The following is a 17,414-nucleotide window of genomic DNA, read 5'->3' on the forward strand; positions in this document are numbered from 1 at the left end:
AACAAAGAATTAAGCACTGAAACTATTAAGCATATTCAAAGATACTTCACCTATACAATAAAGCAAAGTAAGGGAATCATACAAAAATAAGGGAGGCTATTATACATATACCATATTATTTGTACGACATTCATGATGGCAGTGAAGATTGGTGTAATAACGGAACCAGCAAAGAAAATTTTAGAGCTGTAAGGCTGGAGAACTCTTATCTCGATAAAGCGCTAGAAGAACTTCTCCAGAAACTTTCAAATAATTCGTCCAAATTTGTAGCTGCAGCCCGTGTATTCCAAAATCCAAAATGATTTTCTTACAGTACGACAGAAGCAGCCGATTTTCGTTTTGCTTGTACAGTAGCTCAAAAAATTGTGGCGAATCATACTTAAAAAAAACTCTAAGCACATTGCAAATAAATACGGGCTCTGTAATAAATCGTCGCATTGAGAATGAAAGCAACTTGTTAAGATATAAAAAAGAAATATCAAGTTAGTCAGCATTAAAAAAGTAAAAGTAACAGTCCAAAGCTAAAAAGTAACAATCAAGAAACCGAAAAGAGGCTGAAGAAGGAGAAACATATACAAGTAACATGGTTTTATTAGAAAATGTTATTGAAACTTATTCTATTACAGATTTTATGAATTTCGAAGTCAAATGTCGTGATTATAAGAAGTGTGAGTTAACAATCGTTTTTTTTTTTCACCTTGAAACAGGAGGATTAGCTGTATGAAAAGACATCCTGCAAATATCGATAAAGTCTGGATCCGTTTAATTAAATTGTTTTATTATGCCAACACCTCTAATTGATCCAAAAACATCTCAGATGAAAGGCATAAGTGTAGTACAAAAACAAATGTTTTAACGAGGTGAGAAAGTAAACGCTATTAGCAAAAATGTTGCTTTTGCCGAGATGTTACTATACTTGCGAAATTTGGGTAAGCCATGTATTGTTGTTGCTCACAATTGTACATTTGATTCTAACCGACTCGAACCTGTAATGCAAAAATTAAATTTAATTGATGACTTTAGGCAAATAGTGACTGGATTTTCAGATACTTTACCTTTATTAAGAAAAAAGTTTTCAAGTCAAGTATCAAATTATAAATTAACTACACTTGCCTCAGAATTTTTAAGTTTACCAAGTGATGAAGCTTACGATACCCTTTTTGATGTTATATTATTGGAAAAATTAAGTATAACGTTTTTTACTGCACATGATATTTTTAAAAGTATTGAATCAATCAAAAAAACCGTTGAAAAGTTTGAGATAAGAGCAAGAATAAATGCGAGTTTGCAAGAATATGTTGGCATAAAAAGCATTGCAAGCAAAAAAATGATAGAAAGAATGATGAGTTGCAGAATTACTTATGATTCTTTAGTAGCTTGCTATAAGAATCATGGAGAAGACAAATCTGAAAAATTATTGAAAGGCAGCATTAATGAAAAATCTCAAAATATTAAAACCAACAAAATTCTTAATACCATTTTAAACTTTTTGAAAACTCAAAAATTTGATAAGGAAGTATGAAAGCTAAGGTAAATGTGCTACTGTCTGATAAGTATTAAAACAAAGTGTTAATGTAATGTTTAAGTAGTTTAAGAAACATACGTAAGAACAAATATTTTAAACATGACGTTCATGATGCATTTAATTTTTTTTGCATTGTATAGTACAGATTACCTTAACCTACACCACCTGTAGCAGACAAGCAACGCATATAACTCAATTACAAAACTTTAATTCTTCATTATTCAAATAATGCCTGGCAAAGTTTGATTTTTTTTCACGAATATCTTTTTTAGGCCATAGTAAGAGACACTTATACCGGCGTTTACAAGAACACAAATGTTACACAAAAAACAGGGACAAAAGGTCGGCCCTGTACTGCCATTCCACGCACTGTCCGCAGGGTTTCGAATTCGGGAGAACGGTGATCCTTGATGAAGAGCCTAATAAATATAAGCGTGGATTTTCTGAAATGATTTTTATAACTTTATGTAACAATAATATTAATAAACAATTAGATACAAAAAAACTTAAAAATTTTTACAAAAATTTTTTATACCGAATTAAGAATGAAATAAAAATTAAATTATAGGTTTTAGTAGTACATTTTTATAATTAAAACAACGAAAAAAAGTCTCATATGTTGTATAAGCTATACATATACAATTACACATATATCTTCTATATCCCCGAGGGTCTCCTTTACTGATCACTGTTCCCTATGATGTATGTAAAGTATGTGCACCGATCTTCATTCACATTTTACTCTTTACATGTTTGCACCGTCCATGTACGATGACTTTTGGATACGAACTGCTTTTAATTTTTCTGATTATCATGTTACTGATTTTTAATAACATGATGCCTATTGTAACTAAGTTAAGTTAATGTAATATGTGGACGAGAAAATATAGGCACCATGGGTGTCCCTATTACGTGTTGTCTTGGCACCTACATGGTGAACTATTATATTGACTTTTGTTCAACTTTAACTAAAATTTTTATTCGATTGTGATTGTAGATTTCTAATCCTGAAGAAGCTGTCAGTAGGACAACGAAATATTGATTTGTGTAAATAATTATGCAAATAAATAGTTATACTTCTGAACATCAAGTTGTGGATTTCGCTATTATTTATGATGACAAAGAAGCAAGTGAAAGGAGTACATAGATAATTATAATAATTTATGTATTAACATGAAAATGATTTTTACACTGACCTAACTGCATTAAGGGCGTTCATTACAGTCAGAGGGGAAATTAGAGAGTACTATGAGGGGGAAGTAAGCATGTGGCAGTGTCGCCAACTGTTTTGCATGCATTACCACACCCACCCACACACACACACACACACACAAAAAGCGTTTTCAGGTATTAATGACATATATAAACTGACTTATGCAGACTTTACGTGCTTTTAAGATGTATAATTGTGACATTGAAGAGTCTGCAAAAATAAGCTTTTTGTCTGTAGAGTGTCATGATACTCATATTTATAATCTGAAAAACGGTGTAGTAAAATGATCTGAAATTTTGCATAAGACATTTTAAAGTTATTGCCAATGTCTATTGATGTTTTCAGGAGAATCCATCAGAAAATTCAACTTGTGATAAACGCTTTAAAGTCTCATCTGCTTTATTTTTAGGTGATATATGTGAATTGAATGAGTCAGAATCACTTTTCTTAAAACATGTTCTTGTCGTTATTTTTGTGACAGAATATTAAAAAAGCTGAAATTCTAGAATGTACTTATATTTTTAAAATAATTTGAACACTCACAATTCCTCTCTTTGGCGCTGAGACAACACCATTTTCATGATATTAGGATGTATAATCTGGTAAATGACTTAGCGACTAAGACTCGAAAAACAAACAAATAATTTGATCAAAGGTTTGACGCTGAAGTATTTATATTTCCTCAATGCATTGTAGACTATCGTACCTGTAAACATACAATACTTGACTGAGTGCTTTAATTTAATAAAAGTTTTCTGTAAAATATTTTTAATTGCTTTACAAAAAATTACTTCGTCATAGAAACAGATTTAAATAGTCAATAAAAACGTTTTTTAAAAATTAAAAAACCGTGTTTTAAATAGTAAAAAATTAACAATATATATATATATATATACATACATACATGTGTGTTTATATTATATAGTTATATAGTTTTAAAGCGACAACTAGCTCCCTCCTTAGTTCTACCCTGAAATAAACTAAGTTTCCTTTGTTTCATCTGTGAAATTCAATTTAATAAAAATTTAGTAGATCAACCTCTGCTTTCTCCACCCCCACCTGTCACGGCTTTCCACCGACTCACCACAACTCTACCCAAAAATAAGATAATTTTGTATGGTATAGCTTCGTTATGTGTAGTTCCATACGAAGTTGAATGATTTTAAGGTGATAACTAGCTCTTGTTTTAAGTAAGGGAAGTTTCTTTTTTTACTAGTAAAATTTAAGTAATTTAAAATGGAGTTGATAGACCCTGCATTAGTTAGTGGTGACACTAGCACCTTTAACAAGAAACTTAATGCTTGTACCATATTTAATTTTAATAATCAAATTGAAACTACAGGTAAGACTTCAAAAAAGTGTACAGACTGTGATTTAAGCCTTATAAATACATTATTATCTTTATAAATTAATGATATCGGATGCAGTAAAAAATAAATAATCTAATTTATGTATAAAGTAAAATCCCAAAAAATATTGTACTGCAAAAACTTTTTAACTGATTTTACTTACATTTTGCACACTGGTTCTTGACACTTCTTACATGGTTTTTGCAGGGTTTCTTCTCGAAAGCATTTAGATTAATAGTGATCAGTAAGCCTAAAGTTTTGCAGCAAACGCTACCTTCGCACTTTCGTTCAATAGGATCCAGTGGGTGGCGTCAAAGTAAAATCCAAGCCACCTGTAATCAAAGTCAGTGAGTCTAGTGGTAATATTTTCGAGCAAAACGTCGATAACCATAGACGTTCACTGACAGTAGATCAAGAACGGAGCTATTAGCTGTGAATCTGAGTATCCTAGCTACCGATGATATTTAACCGTCTACAATGGGCAAGCAACCTACGCCGATTTCCAACTTGGATCACTCACATGACAGAGTGATATGAGAAAAAGGTGTTCTGAAGGCTGATATTCCAAGTGTAATACCAGGAGACGTCTGGCTACAGTACAATTAGTACCAAAGCTGCTAAAGAATTCGCGCAGTCGCATCTAAAATATCATCAGCATTTAACTAAAATCATCATTGGCCCTTTTTTTAAGGGTATCAGAAATCTTTAGGTTTAATAAACCACTATAAATCCCATCGATCTTTTTTATAACAACAAATAATTTTTTTACAACTATTTCTGACAAATATTTTAAAGCAAGTTCCAAAAATGTTTCGTCTACTTAAAGACAATATACAGCCAGTCATTTTTAAACCAAGTCACTCATTTACTGGTAAACGTCACAAGCAGAGTTCTTTGTTACGAGGATGGGAACACCGGCCACCAACGACCCTGCATTGCCCTTTCAACTCTAAGCATTCAACCAGAAATCACCGATCCTTTGCAGGGTCTGCACTTGGTGAATTAAATAACAAAGCTATGAAGAAGAATCTAACTTGAGCTAACAGAATGGTCTTCAATAGGCACGCCACACTTATTAATCTATATCTTAGATCACCATAACGACTGAGCTGTACGAAAAAAAGGTGCTCTGGACACTAACGTGCCTAGCATAACACCAGAAAACTGTTCTCGATAAAAACAGCTCTTATAAGGGCTCATAAAAGTTTTTTAATATGCCTAATGTTGCAAAAAGGCAAATTGGAAAAAAAACTTTAAAAACTTTTTACAAAAAAAAAAGTGCAAATCAACGACTCTTTTCACAGCCAGCAACTATTTTACAGCGTAAAAAACTTACGGTACTTTTTAGCACCATAATATATTTCTTAGTTTTCTACAGCTTATTATTCGACCACAAATGCGTAGACATCAAAGCAATATTTACTTGATAAGAATTTTTTTTATTCCTAAAAGTGTCAAGACTGGATGAAAAAATTTGAAATATTGATAAAGTGAAAATATGTTACATGACGTGTTGATACACTATGGTATTCTATTAAGTGAATCTCAGAAAATTCCAGGACTTGACTGACACATACACAAATGCATTTTATAGAATTTGTTTCATGTACTAATTCACTATGGCTGCAACAACGTGAATATGTTGTAACATAGTTTAAAGAAGTTAGGACAGAATTAACTTATCGATAAGAATGTCTTGACAAAATGTTATAATTTAACATCTTGTAGATGTGGTGACTAAATTTGAACACAATTACGTCTACAAATTTTGAGAAAAAAAAAATTCACAATTTCGCCTGTATTCATTGTCTTAAATATGCATTATTATGAAAACTGCGCAAGAATTAAAAAAAAAAAAAAAAAAACACTTATGGCTTGAGACGCATCAACGAAAATATTATGAATAAGAGAGGTACTGTTGATGAATACTGTAGCAACGTTTAGTTTTCCGTAATACGAATGTTTATGCAGAGTAATGATAGTAACTTCGTCACTCAACATTATCATCAAAATGTGTACGGCAATACTGATTTAATGTACTGCATGATTATACATGTTATGTACACCTTGTGTGTCGGTAAGCGCGGAAATATAATAGTGTCCATAAGTCGATGTTAACGTTGCAGAAAACTCTTATGTACAATCACACAAAATCATACATAATTATAAAGAATTTTATGATATTTGAATTATTTCCATTGTTTACTGAAAAATCGCAAACAAATGAATATGATTAAAGTGTAATAAATACGCATTATCAATTTAAGAAATCAGAAAAATTCATGACCTCGTAATATCTAAGAATCACATCATCTTTGACTTATAATTGACTGTTTATTTTGGCGACTATGACATAGTACTATTCATACTTTATTTGCGTAAATTAAACATTGTATTAATAAACTCTGAAAATAATAATTTCAACTCAAGTGCTAATTTTTCTACAAAAATATTTATCAAGATATCAAAACTTATTTTTTTATTGCATAATCTTTAAATAATTTCTTCTAGTAGAAGTTATTTTGTTATGGAAGATACTTCGTTTTTTAAATTTTTAAGAATTTCGTCAGTACTCGCATAATCAATGACAACAATTTACTTCTTGTACCACATCATTACCCTTGTATCGATATATTTTCAAATTAAACAAACGAATTTTTTGCCAAAATTTTTCTCAAGTTAACACAAAATACTTACTAATGCATCCTGCTATACAAACACTCTCATACATATATTAATCAGAACCACCAACTTCGACTTTCATAAGAGTACTTTCTTTAATAAGAGTAGTTTCTTCTACAGTTGGTACTAGCAGACAACTATGCCAGCTTTCCCTTCTCTTACCCTCGCACCTCAATTTTCTTAACTCACGAACAGCCGAAGAACATAGTTAGCAGAAAAGGAGGTATGCTAAATTAATAAACTTATTTTAGGAGTGTCTCAAATACAACACACATTTTTTTAAACGATTTGTATTTTAAACATTTTTCCTAAACTTACTTAAAAAAAGTGAATCTAAGGACAAGCAGCCAGTCACAACTTCTCTTTCGTATTCTTGAAGAGTAGAAGTATTGGTAAAACCTGCAAGAAGTATATTTTAACGCTGCCAACTAATGTAAATGCACCCTCAACCTTCACGTATAATTTTTCGATTATTAATATTAGTTAGATTTGCATATTTATATCAACAAAAACCATTTCCAGTTGGTAAGTGGTGACAGAACAGCATTTAACTAAAAAACTAACAGCTGGTATTATTTTAAAATGTAAAAATTAAATTAAAATTACAAGTATAAGCAATAAAAAAAAATTGTAAAGTACAATTATGGTTATGGCATAATTTATCTGTGGGGAGTTCGCGCACGGAGCCCCACTAGTATATATATCCCGATATTTTATAGTTATTTGTCTCAGGCATTCCAAATATTCCCCCGCAACCCCCGACAAAATTTCTCGTGACCCTCCACAGACCCCCCACACCATTTTTTTTATACCCCACAGCCTTTCCACACCATTTTTCTTGTCCCCTTACATACTTTTCTGTTAAGTGTAAATCACCCCTATTAACAATATGTTTAATTATACTTAGTTTCAAATATAATTATTTTCATTTATGTTTCCACACCACCAAGGAGGCAAGTGGATGGACTTTAAACATACTGATCACATATAGAATTAATATTTAATCATGTAATAATATTATTAAATATGGTATTAAAAATCATAATATAATGATCATCAAATTGTTTGAATTCACTTATAAGTATGAAGTTTTCAGTACATTCAACTTTTTTGTGCTACTATTATTTTAAAACAATGCAATATAAATTATTTCTTACATGTATATTAGGGTGGTCCTTAATAAAGTTATTTTTAAATTTCTTTGCTCTTAGGGGCTCAAATGCTTCCAAATTAATAAAAAAAAATTCCCTGAAAATTTGAGCTGTTAATATCAACTCTAAGATAGTGCGCATTGCAGTCTATGGAAAGTTTTCTATGGAAATAACATAAGAAAAATTACTTTTGTTGTTTATAATTTTATAACTTGGGAACGAATGAATTAAAACTCTTAAATCATACATATTTTCATAGAAAATTTAACGCTCTACAAAAAACGTCTTTAATAATTTTTTCATTAGTCTTTTGGTGTCAAAGTTATTCAACGTCAGAGTTTAATTTTCATATTATTATTATTATCAAGGCTTTTTATTAATATAATCAAGTATATTATTACATTATTAAGTATTTGTTGCTAATATTTTATTTATGATTGAAATTAGCAAATATAATGTTTTTTTAGGATTATGATTCATATGTGTGATTTTTAAATCAATAAAACAAATAGTTTTCTAATTTTCAAGTTAATAAAATAAAAAGACAGATGACACATGATACTGCTCGGATACTTAGCCTTAATCTTTTTTCATATTTTGCATTACTGCAGATTTTCGAGTATTAGCATAATATCGCTTATATTCTGATAAAAATTGAACTATGAATTGCTTTTGCTCTGGATCCTTGCTCAGTATACTATGGTATTCTTCAATTAGTTTCACTGCACGCTCAGCAATATCATTAACAACTTTTAAACTTCCTACCATTAGCAAACCTTTCTGGTAATCTTCATTTCAACACTACTCAGACGGATTTTTAAACGGAAGTTTTTTTAAAAATGTTAAATTATTATTATATCATCATTAAACCATGCTTTGATACTCACTGTAGGAATAAAAATATAAATTTCAGAAATTGATTTGATTAATTTCACCGTCATTTCAAATTTTTTAAGGAATAAGAATATTTTTATAGTATTTATGGTTTTTGACATCCATCTAGCGTAATGGAATGCACCCGGTTTACGAAATTTCACTTCCCTGCATGGAAGTTTACGAATAAATATCTGAACAAGCTCCAAAAGTTATTTGCAGTCTTCTCTTGGTTGCTCAGAATCAAGTTGCTGTTGGATAAATAAATTGATGTCTTCAATATGATCTTGTATTTTATTCTGCACATACGAGTCTTCAATACCAGTATAAAATTAACTTGCATCAATTTCAGTCCAACTGGTTCGAAACCTTTTAAACAAAGGTACATCAGGACCTGAAGTTGTAGGTATTTTAAGTTCAAACACATACTTTAGAATAAGTTCAAATATGTGATGCCTGCAGGGCAAATACAGTTATTTTTTTTCAAGTAACTGTTCAAAAACAACTTAAGCTCTTTTATTTGATTCTAGATTTGCAGCAGTAGTATCACAACACAGAGCTTTGATGCAGTTAGGAAAACCCTAATCAATAACAGCAACAAAAATTTCATCAGCTTGGGACTGTCCTGTATCATCATCAAGTACTGGAATTGCTAGTATTTTTTCGATTTGTCCACAACTTAATACAACTAGTAGACGTTCTTTATTATTTCTACTAGAAGTTTTAAAAAATTTTCCATCACAAGGACACTAGCATTCAAATCTTCAGTTTTGAAAAGTTCTTTAATTTGCTAGACTTTCTCTTCACGTATTTTCTCTCTGCTTCGGCGAATTGATGATCTATTTACTATGAGTGAATTTACATCGATGTTTAATGATAAACATAAAGCTACAATCAAACGTACAGCGTTGCGGTCGCTTATTTAACAATGATCAAAGACCGCTACTCATTTATCATCTATGATATTTGTCGTCCCACGAGATTGTGTTGATTCTTGGTGCCGAGTAGTTGCCAGTTTATCAGAAAAATTCGAAGCAGACGATATTGTTTTTTGACTCAACGGATCGACTCCTTCCACTTCGCTACTTGATGTGAACTCCACAAAGTCATCTATTCAATAAACATAAAAGGCATAGAAATGAAAATTTATGATTGAAATTAAGATACAATCATTTTTAATGAATGAATTAAGCTTCATAAATTATTTTAACATCAATTTTACCATATTGAGCTTTTTCACGACTTAGCTGTAGTTGTTCATCCTTTATTTTTTGTACTTGTTCATAATCATCGGACTGAATATTAGCTATGTAGCCAACTCTACCGTCTTGCCATTGTTGAGTCAAAAAATAAAATATATTTTCATTGACCATTTGTGCCGCATTTGCATGAGCAATGTCGAATAAATTAAGTAATGAAGATTTAAATTCGTACACTTTAATTTTAATTGAGTCTCTGTTAGTACTTTTTTTTTAAAAGCTGATATTGTTCATATGATTTTAACAACTGATCTATGCAATGATCTTTTCTTTTAGTTGGTATCTGAGCTTTTTGCAAAAATACTTTAACTTCATCAATACAAAGTTCAGCACTTTCACGTAATTTTAATTTAAAAACACGAATATGATAAAAAAAAATTTGTAGTCCTTGTAATTTTGATGGCAATTTATTACCAGTAATTTGAGTGTCGACATCACCAATTAAATAAATGTTTTGACGTAAAATTATTCTTGATGTCATGATGAATTAATATTAAGTTACACAGCTCCTACAGATTTTTTATTTTAATTAGAGGTAAAGTGATTTATGAATATTTTTAAGAGTCAAAATGTTTGAGTACACAAATACTATGATAGATGGCGTAAGTGACTTATTCCATAAGAACGTGAGAATAACAAATATTGTATTTGCTTATTTTAATCATAAATAAAATATTTTAATAATAAATATTTATTAATATCATGCCTTATTTGATAATATTAGTAAAAAACATTGATAATATTAATAATAATATAAATAATGAACTTTGACGTTGAATAACTTTTCAACCCATAGACTAATAGAAACCAATAGACAACAGAGAATAGAAAATTATTAGACTTTTTTTGTAGAGCGTTAAATTTTCTATAAAATACGTATGATTCATAATTTTTAATTTATTTGTTCCCAAGTTTTAAAATTATAAACAACAAAAGTAATTTTTCTTATGTTATTTCCATAGGAAACTTAGACTGGAATGCGTACTATCTTAGAGTGAATATTAACAGCTCAAATTTTCAGGGAATTTTTTTTATTAATTTAGAAGCATTTGAGCTCCTGAGAGCAAAGAAGTTTGAAAATAAGCTTATTGAGGACCACCCTAATGTATATATACATATATGACATGATACAACTACAAATGAAAATTAAAAAGTAACATAATTACAAAATAATAATAACTGTGGGAGTATCGCCCAATGTAAAAAGGTTAAGTAAAAAATCTATCAAATTTGGCTATATCACAACCACGAAGCGACAGAACTTCTCACACAAAATTTTGAATCAGGATATTACTTATAACAAAATATAGATATATTTGTTTAATGTATTATATTAATTTATACATGTATGGACGCATCAATAATTTAAATGTATATTTATATACATTATCACAATTGAAAGAACCCGTTAGTCTCTTACCTACTCCTTCGACGTATGTGTGTTATAAAATAACTATTGTTGTATTTTAATTTTCTAAATCAATAAATCAAAATCAACCAAATATTTAAAAAACAGCTATAAGAGCTTTTCTTATAACATGTATACTAAGCTATAATATTATGATAAACTTTGATTAAATATTGAGAGATTTTTGATTTAAAAAAATTTAAAATTAAATTTTTTTTTTAAAAGTATCATCATAAAAAAAAATATATATCATGTCATGTATACTTTTTAAATGATAAAATAATTATTAATATAATATTTTTTAATTTATTGCCATAAATATTGCCGATTTACGTATAAAAATTATCAGGTAAGTTAATTATGCACAAATCTTTTTTTAAACAATACTTTCTATTTCTGTATTTTTTTTCTTTCTACTTAAATAAATAAATTATTTTTATTTCCACATCTTGACAGAGCCACGTATAATTGACCATGAGAAAATAAGGGTTTTTTAAAATACAAACCTACATTATCGAAACTTTGACCCTTGGGATTTGTTTATTGTCATAGCAAATGCCACAACGATTGGAAATTGTTTGCGATACAAAATAAAAGGTAATGTTTAGGAGTTTCCTGTGTCTAAAGTTATTCTTGGAATGAAGACTTTTTTTCCAGTTATTTTTCCTCCTATATTATACTGTAATAATTTAGTGATTTGTAAGCGTGTTCCATTACACAGTCCATCTGATATACTTAAATTTCTAAGTAACAACACTATTGTACAAATTGTTAGATTTAGTTCATTAGGTGGTTATCTTTCACGAATATTGTTCAATATTTTCACCGGAAAATGTAAATAAATATTATCGTCAAATCTATAAACTTCTTAATAAGTTGCGTTATCTATACTATGATAAGTTTTAATTTCTCTAGTTAATTTTTTAACAATTGTATTATTTAAATAAGAGGTGTACTCGTTATGCGACTTAAGTATAACACTATTCATCGAACAACTGTAGATTTTAGAAAATATTTGAAAACATACATTATTTGATATTAAACTTTTAGAAATGTTAAAAGTTTTTAATTATCCTACCCCAATTGCCAATAATAATTTTAAATTCTTTTATCGTTAGAACGAATATTGATTTCTAGCTTTAAAACTTTAAGTGAGTTACATAAAAATGATAATAGTATAGTTTGTACAGTTATAGTCTCTTTATTACCAGTTCTTATCACTGAAAAAATCTGACGCAAATCACCTCCTAAAACAATCAATTTATTTGCAAAATATTTTTCAGTATTACATAAATCCCTTAACGTTCTGTCAATTATTTCAAGTGCTTTTTTTGGAATCTTTAAAGCCTCATCCCAAATAAATAAATCAACTCCTTTTAATCACTTTTTATCTGACTCAAATAGTAGAAACGCACTCTCCATATCATTAAGATCTAAAAGAAGTCTAAATGTTCCATGACTTATCATCCCCTTTGAAAGCAAAATTGATGCTATGGTAGTCCATTCTATTGACGTAATTTTTTTGTTTTGAGAAAAAAAAATTAATAAACGTTGTATATAAATAAGTTTTCCTTATTTTCCTGGGCCATCTATAATGAAAATTTTTTTTTTTTTATTCGCAAATAATATGAAATATTTCATTCTGGCCAAAATTTAAACTTTTATACATTAAGTTCAACATTACTTTACTAAAACGTATTTCTTTATTTATATCTTCTTTTTTATTTTCCACTTTTTTGGTAGGAAAATTAAAGCAATAACATGATTTATCTTCCGATTCTAAGATTTGTTAAATATGCGAAAGAGCTAAAGTATCTTTATTGTCAGGAAGATCCTTGGTCAAAAATTTTCTGTATTTATTTCATATTATATTACCTTGATCGTTTTCTGTTATTAAAAGCCAAGCAAAAAATTGTCTTAATTGATAAAGAAACAAAACGGCAATTGCTTCTTTAAAAATGGTATCTATTGTTCTATCGTTGTCTATAAAACTCAATATCTTAGAAAGTTCTATATGTTATTACTTCATATGTTCTTATGTCTTTGAACGATGTCAAAACAGTTACTTTATTTATAACAAGTTGAAAAAACAATCTTTCATAATCTTTTGGAGACACAATGTTTAATCTACCTATCGTGGTATTTTTTATTACAATTTTTCTTCTTTGCCAAATTTTTAATTTATTATTAAAAATGTAGTATTCTGGAATGTTCACATACTTTATAGATTTAGCAAAGTCATAACGTTTATTTAATTCAAACAAAGCTGTTAACTGTGTTCCATAGTTTTCCATAACAGTTTTAATATTATTTTTTTCGATTACAAGTTTTTGTTTGTTTTTAAGGTGAACAGCTAAATTTACTACTGTATGCCTTGTACCACAAATTTTGAAATTCTTGCTATCTTTAAGCTGCTTCCATTGGACCTACGTATCTAGCATCAACGTAACTATTAATTTCGTCAAATATTTCTCCGACTCAGACTTTTTATTTTTGAATTTCGATGTATGATCTGTCACTACCGTTATATATAGTCATAAATATATTTTATGCTTTATATAGAATCACAGAATTCGACGTTGATATGACATGTATACTTCATCAACAAAAACTTAATATATAATACAATCATTGAATTATCTAGTAAAATTAAATCTTTTCTCTGAAATTTATAAACAGGTTATTTAGAAGTCTTATTTTTTGTTCTATTGTCAGAGTAAACAATCGTTTAAAATAAAGTTACATTTGTAAAAGATTTTTTAAATTTTTTGTACATTGTTTATCAATCATACAACGTCTTTGTTCTGTATAAGGTCCATCAAGAATGTGTTTAATCACAAATTTTGTAAGTTTTGTATTACCAGAAGGAATTTTAGCTGGAATAATTGCATCAATTTGTTAAGTTGTAATAATTTTTTTATCAGGATGCAAAGTTATTAATATGTGTCCATGAGATAGACCACGTTTTTGAAATTTAATAGTAAAGACGTATGCTTATACGTTATCGAATATATTAATTTTAATGTCATTCAAAACTGACATTAATTTCAAGTAAAATAATTCAACAGTTACATTTTCAATATCATTCGGTGTCATATTTTTAGAAAATTTTGATAAAAGTAATTTTAATTATTTTAATTGAGGATTACATGTAAATAATAGAAAAAAAAACTGGTCTACCACATTTTCTTATATTAGACATTGCATCTTGATAATGTTTCTGCATATGTCTTGGACTTTCAATGTATGTAGATAGAAGAATAAAAAGATCTGTAATTTTTTTCTTTTGTCTCAAAATTTTTAGAAATATTTGATGCACTATTATCAATTGCGTCTAATAAACCTTGATAACATTTAATTCTTAAATTTTTTTGATTATGTCTCAAGTAATTCAAATGGTTAATTTAATCATGATGTAAGAATGAATAAAAAGCTGTCATGTCAGCCGTCCCCCGTACAATAATTGATTAAAATATATTTCGTTTTGTCTGTAAGACAGACTGTAGGAATAATATTGTAACATAGTTATTTTTTCACATTTTTTTATGTTATTTTTAAAATGACCAGTACTCTATTCTAAATCTCCTAAGGGAAAGAATAATAGTTATAATATGGGATATAATATAAGATAGTTTACTTAAAAACGTTTTTTATTATAATTATAGGATAATTCTCTTGGGTGTATACAAAGATCGAAGTTTTCTGGAAGTCTAGAGCTTGAAACTATAATAGCATCGCATTCTGTGGTCAATGGTTTATTGTATATATGTTTTTGCTGGCTGGTTTTTCATTAAAAAAAAATCATTTTATAATTTGGTAGTTTTTTTACATTTGTGATTTCATGTTAATATTCGTACTTTTTTGCTATTAGATTTTCCTTTAGAATTTTTGTCAAAGTTTTGATATGTTTTTTTAGGAATCTTACTATTATTTATTGAATTTATCCTCAGATTAATAGCAATTTTATTAGTATCATATATACAATTGATTTTTTTTTGGTTATTCATTAAGATCTGAATTTAATGTGTTTTGCGCAACATGAAAAATTTATTCTTGAATTTTGGTATAATATATATCTTTTCCTTTTTGTTCTCTTTCCTTCGCCTTACCATACTTGAATTTTTTCACTCATCAAAGATGCAAAACTAAACACATTATTGTAGTACCTAATAAGAATTCTAAAATTTTTATTATGATGTAAGAGATCTCTCAATTCTAAATAATATTTACTCAACGGACTAAGACGAAGTTTTTCCTTATGACAAGACGTTGACTTTCTTCTTTCTCCTAGCCAAAATACTGCTAAACAACACATACATTTATAATTCATTCCACCATAAAACGCAGGATCTACTAATCTATCGTTATTTTCATTTAGAGTACTATTTAAAATTTGATCTAAATTTGCATTTTTAAGAGTATTATTTATTTTTTGTATTGAGATGTTTTCTTTTTTTTGGATTAAATATAAATAAGATTTTGTAGTCTTCTTTCGTAACCACTATTTCGATAACACAGTAACTCAAGATAATTTTTAAAATTTTTTACATTTTAGAAATATTTATTCCTAACATTGAAATCGACATGAAAGTTTCATTATTTCACGACATTTTTTACTATCATTAATCTTGTTCTAGAATGAAAATAGTCCTCATCATACCAAAAAGAGATAAATTTTGAATAATCTATTGCCATCTGTTTGATATAAACTATTATCTAATGTGTTTTTGAACTGTTTAGGTTCAGCATGGTAAACTACTCAATTATCATAAGATCTTTTTTTTGTTTTATGTCTAACGTATTAATTTTTTAATTGTCAACTTGTGTTTGAATTTTATTTTTATTTTTTTTCGATTTGAATTCTTTATTTTCAGAAAGATTTTTTCGTGAATAATGATAATTTGTTATATTATATGATGAATCAGAAGTTGTTTTATGAAATTCTTGTCTTGGAGAATTAGTATTGTTAAGCAATTGGTTTAAATTTCTTTTTTTAATTTAAGATTTACGAAAATCAACTTATAACTTTTAATGCCGAGGGTTGGCGTGCGAAGTGCACAAGGGAGCGAAGCCCTACTAGTAAATACACATGTATATATGGATGCGCGTGCGCGCGCGTGTGTGTGTGTGTGTGCGCGCGCGCGGGCGTGCTTTGAGGTTCTGCTTTCCTCCGCACTGACCCACCACTTTTCTTACTCAAAATAAGAGTTTTTCAATTTAATGTATGGAATAGAAATGTATGTAACTTGCAAATTTTTTGTACTGTTATATGTTTCATGAATCTATAGAAATTTCTATTAACAGATAAAATTTCGTCTAGTTAAGGACAATAAAAATAATACTTACAACGATTATAAATCAAAATAGGTTTATTACACTCATAATTTTATCAAGTGTTAGTGGTCCAACTCAGATATACCAGCGTCAACGATTTGAGAGTTACCATTGGGTCTGAACATTTTGATAACTTACTTTACGTGTGTAGTACTTACTTTATGTATGATTTAAAATGTAATTGAAAAGTATATTTTGTAACCAAATAACTAATGTACGTCGATAACTCATAATAAATGTTTTAACGTTTTGATATAGCTTTTTTTTAAATTTATTTTAAAATATAAACATAGCTTATACTTAAAAGTTTATTTAATGTTATTATATTTTTAATGGCTGCGATATTATCCATAATGTAGGACCGACTTCTTTTAGGGTATTTATTATTTTCAACCTCTAAAGAAATTTTAGGAGTATGACAAACTTGACCTTATAATTTTAAATTACAAATTTCTTTGTTTTATTCATGCAATACATTTGCATGAAATATTGCAAGACAGAACAAATTTTTGTAGAACCTAAAGACTTGTCAAAAGTTATTATCAAAAAAAAACAACTCCCTAATGTCCCATTGTAATATCCTATAGGTAGTAACATCGTTCTACCTTTGCGATTATAAT

General features: G+C 28.6%; 1 protein-coding gene across 4 annotated transcripts in view; it reads right to left on the minus strand.

The window, feature by feature from the left end:
- Lis-1 (LisH and WD40 domain-containing Lis-1) overlaps positions 1–17,414 on the minus strand; it is a 360,764-nt gene that overhangs the window by 204,675 nt on the left and 138,675 nt on the right. For 3 of the 4 annotated variants that reach the window (XM_014349624.2, XM_089597619.1, XM_014349625.2), the window contains exon 2: positions 3,282–3,444. In XM_014349624.2, the coding sequence (XP_014205110.2) occupies positions 3,282–3,319 (38 nt within the window). In that variant the 5' untranslated portion in view covers positions 3,320–3,444. Of the gene's footprint in view, positions 1–2,721; positions 2,790–3,281; positions 3,445–17,414 lie in introns of those variants that run through there. The other variant, XM_014349626.2, reaches the window with a different exon arrangement.

This window comes from Copidosoma floridanum, unplaced genomic scaffold, assembly GCF_036245765.1.
Source record: "Copidosoma floridanum isolate Cflo_tuat_1 unplaced genomic scaffold, Cflo_Japanese_pri ptg000034l, whole genome shotgun sequence".
Lineage (NCBI taxonomy): Eukaryota > Metazoa > Arthropoda > Insecta > Hymenoptera > Encyrtidae > Copidosoma > Copidosoma floridanum.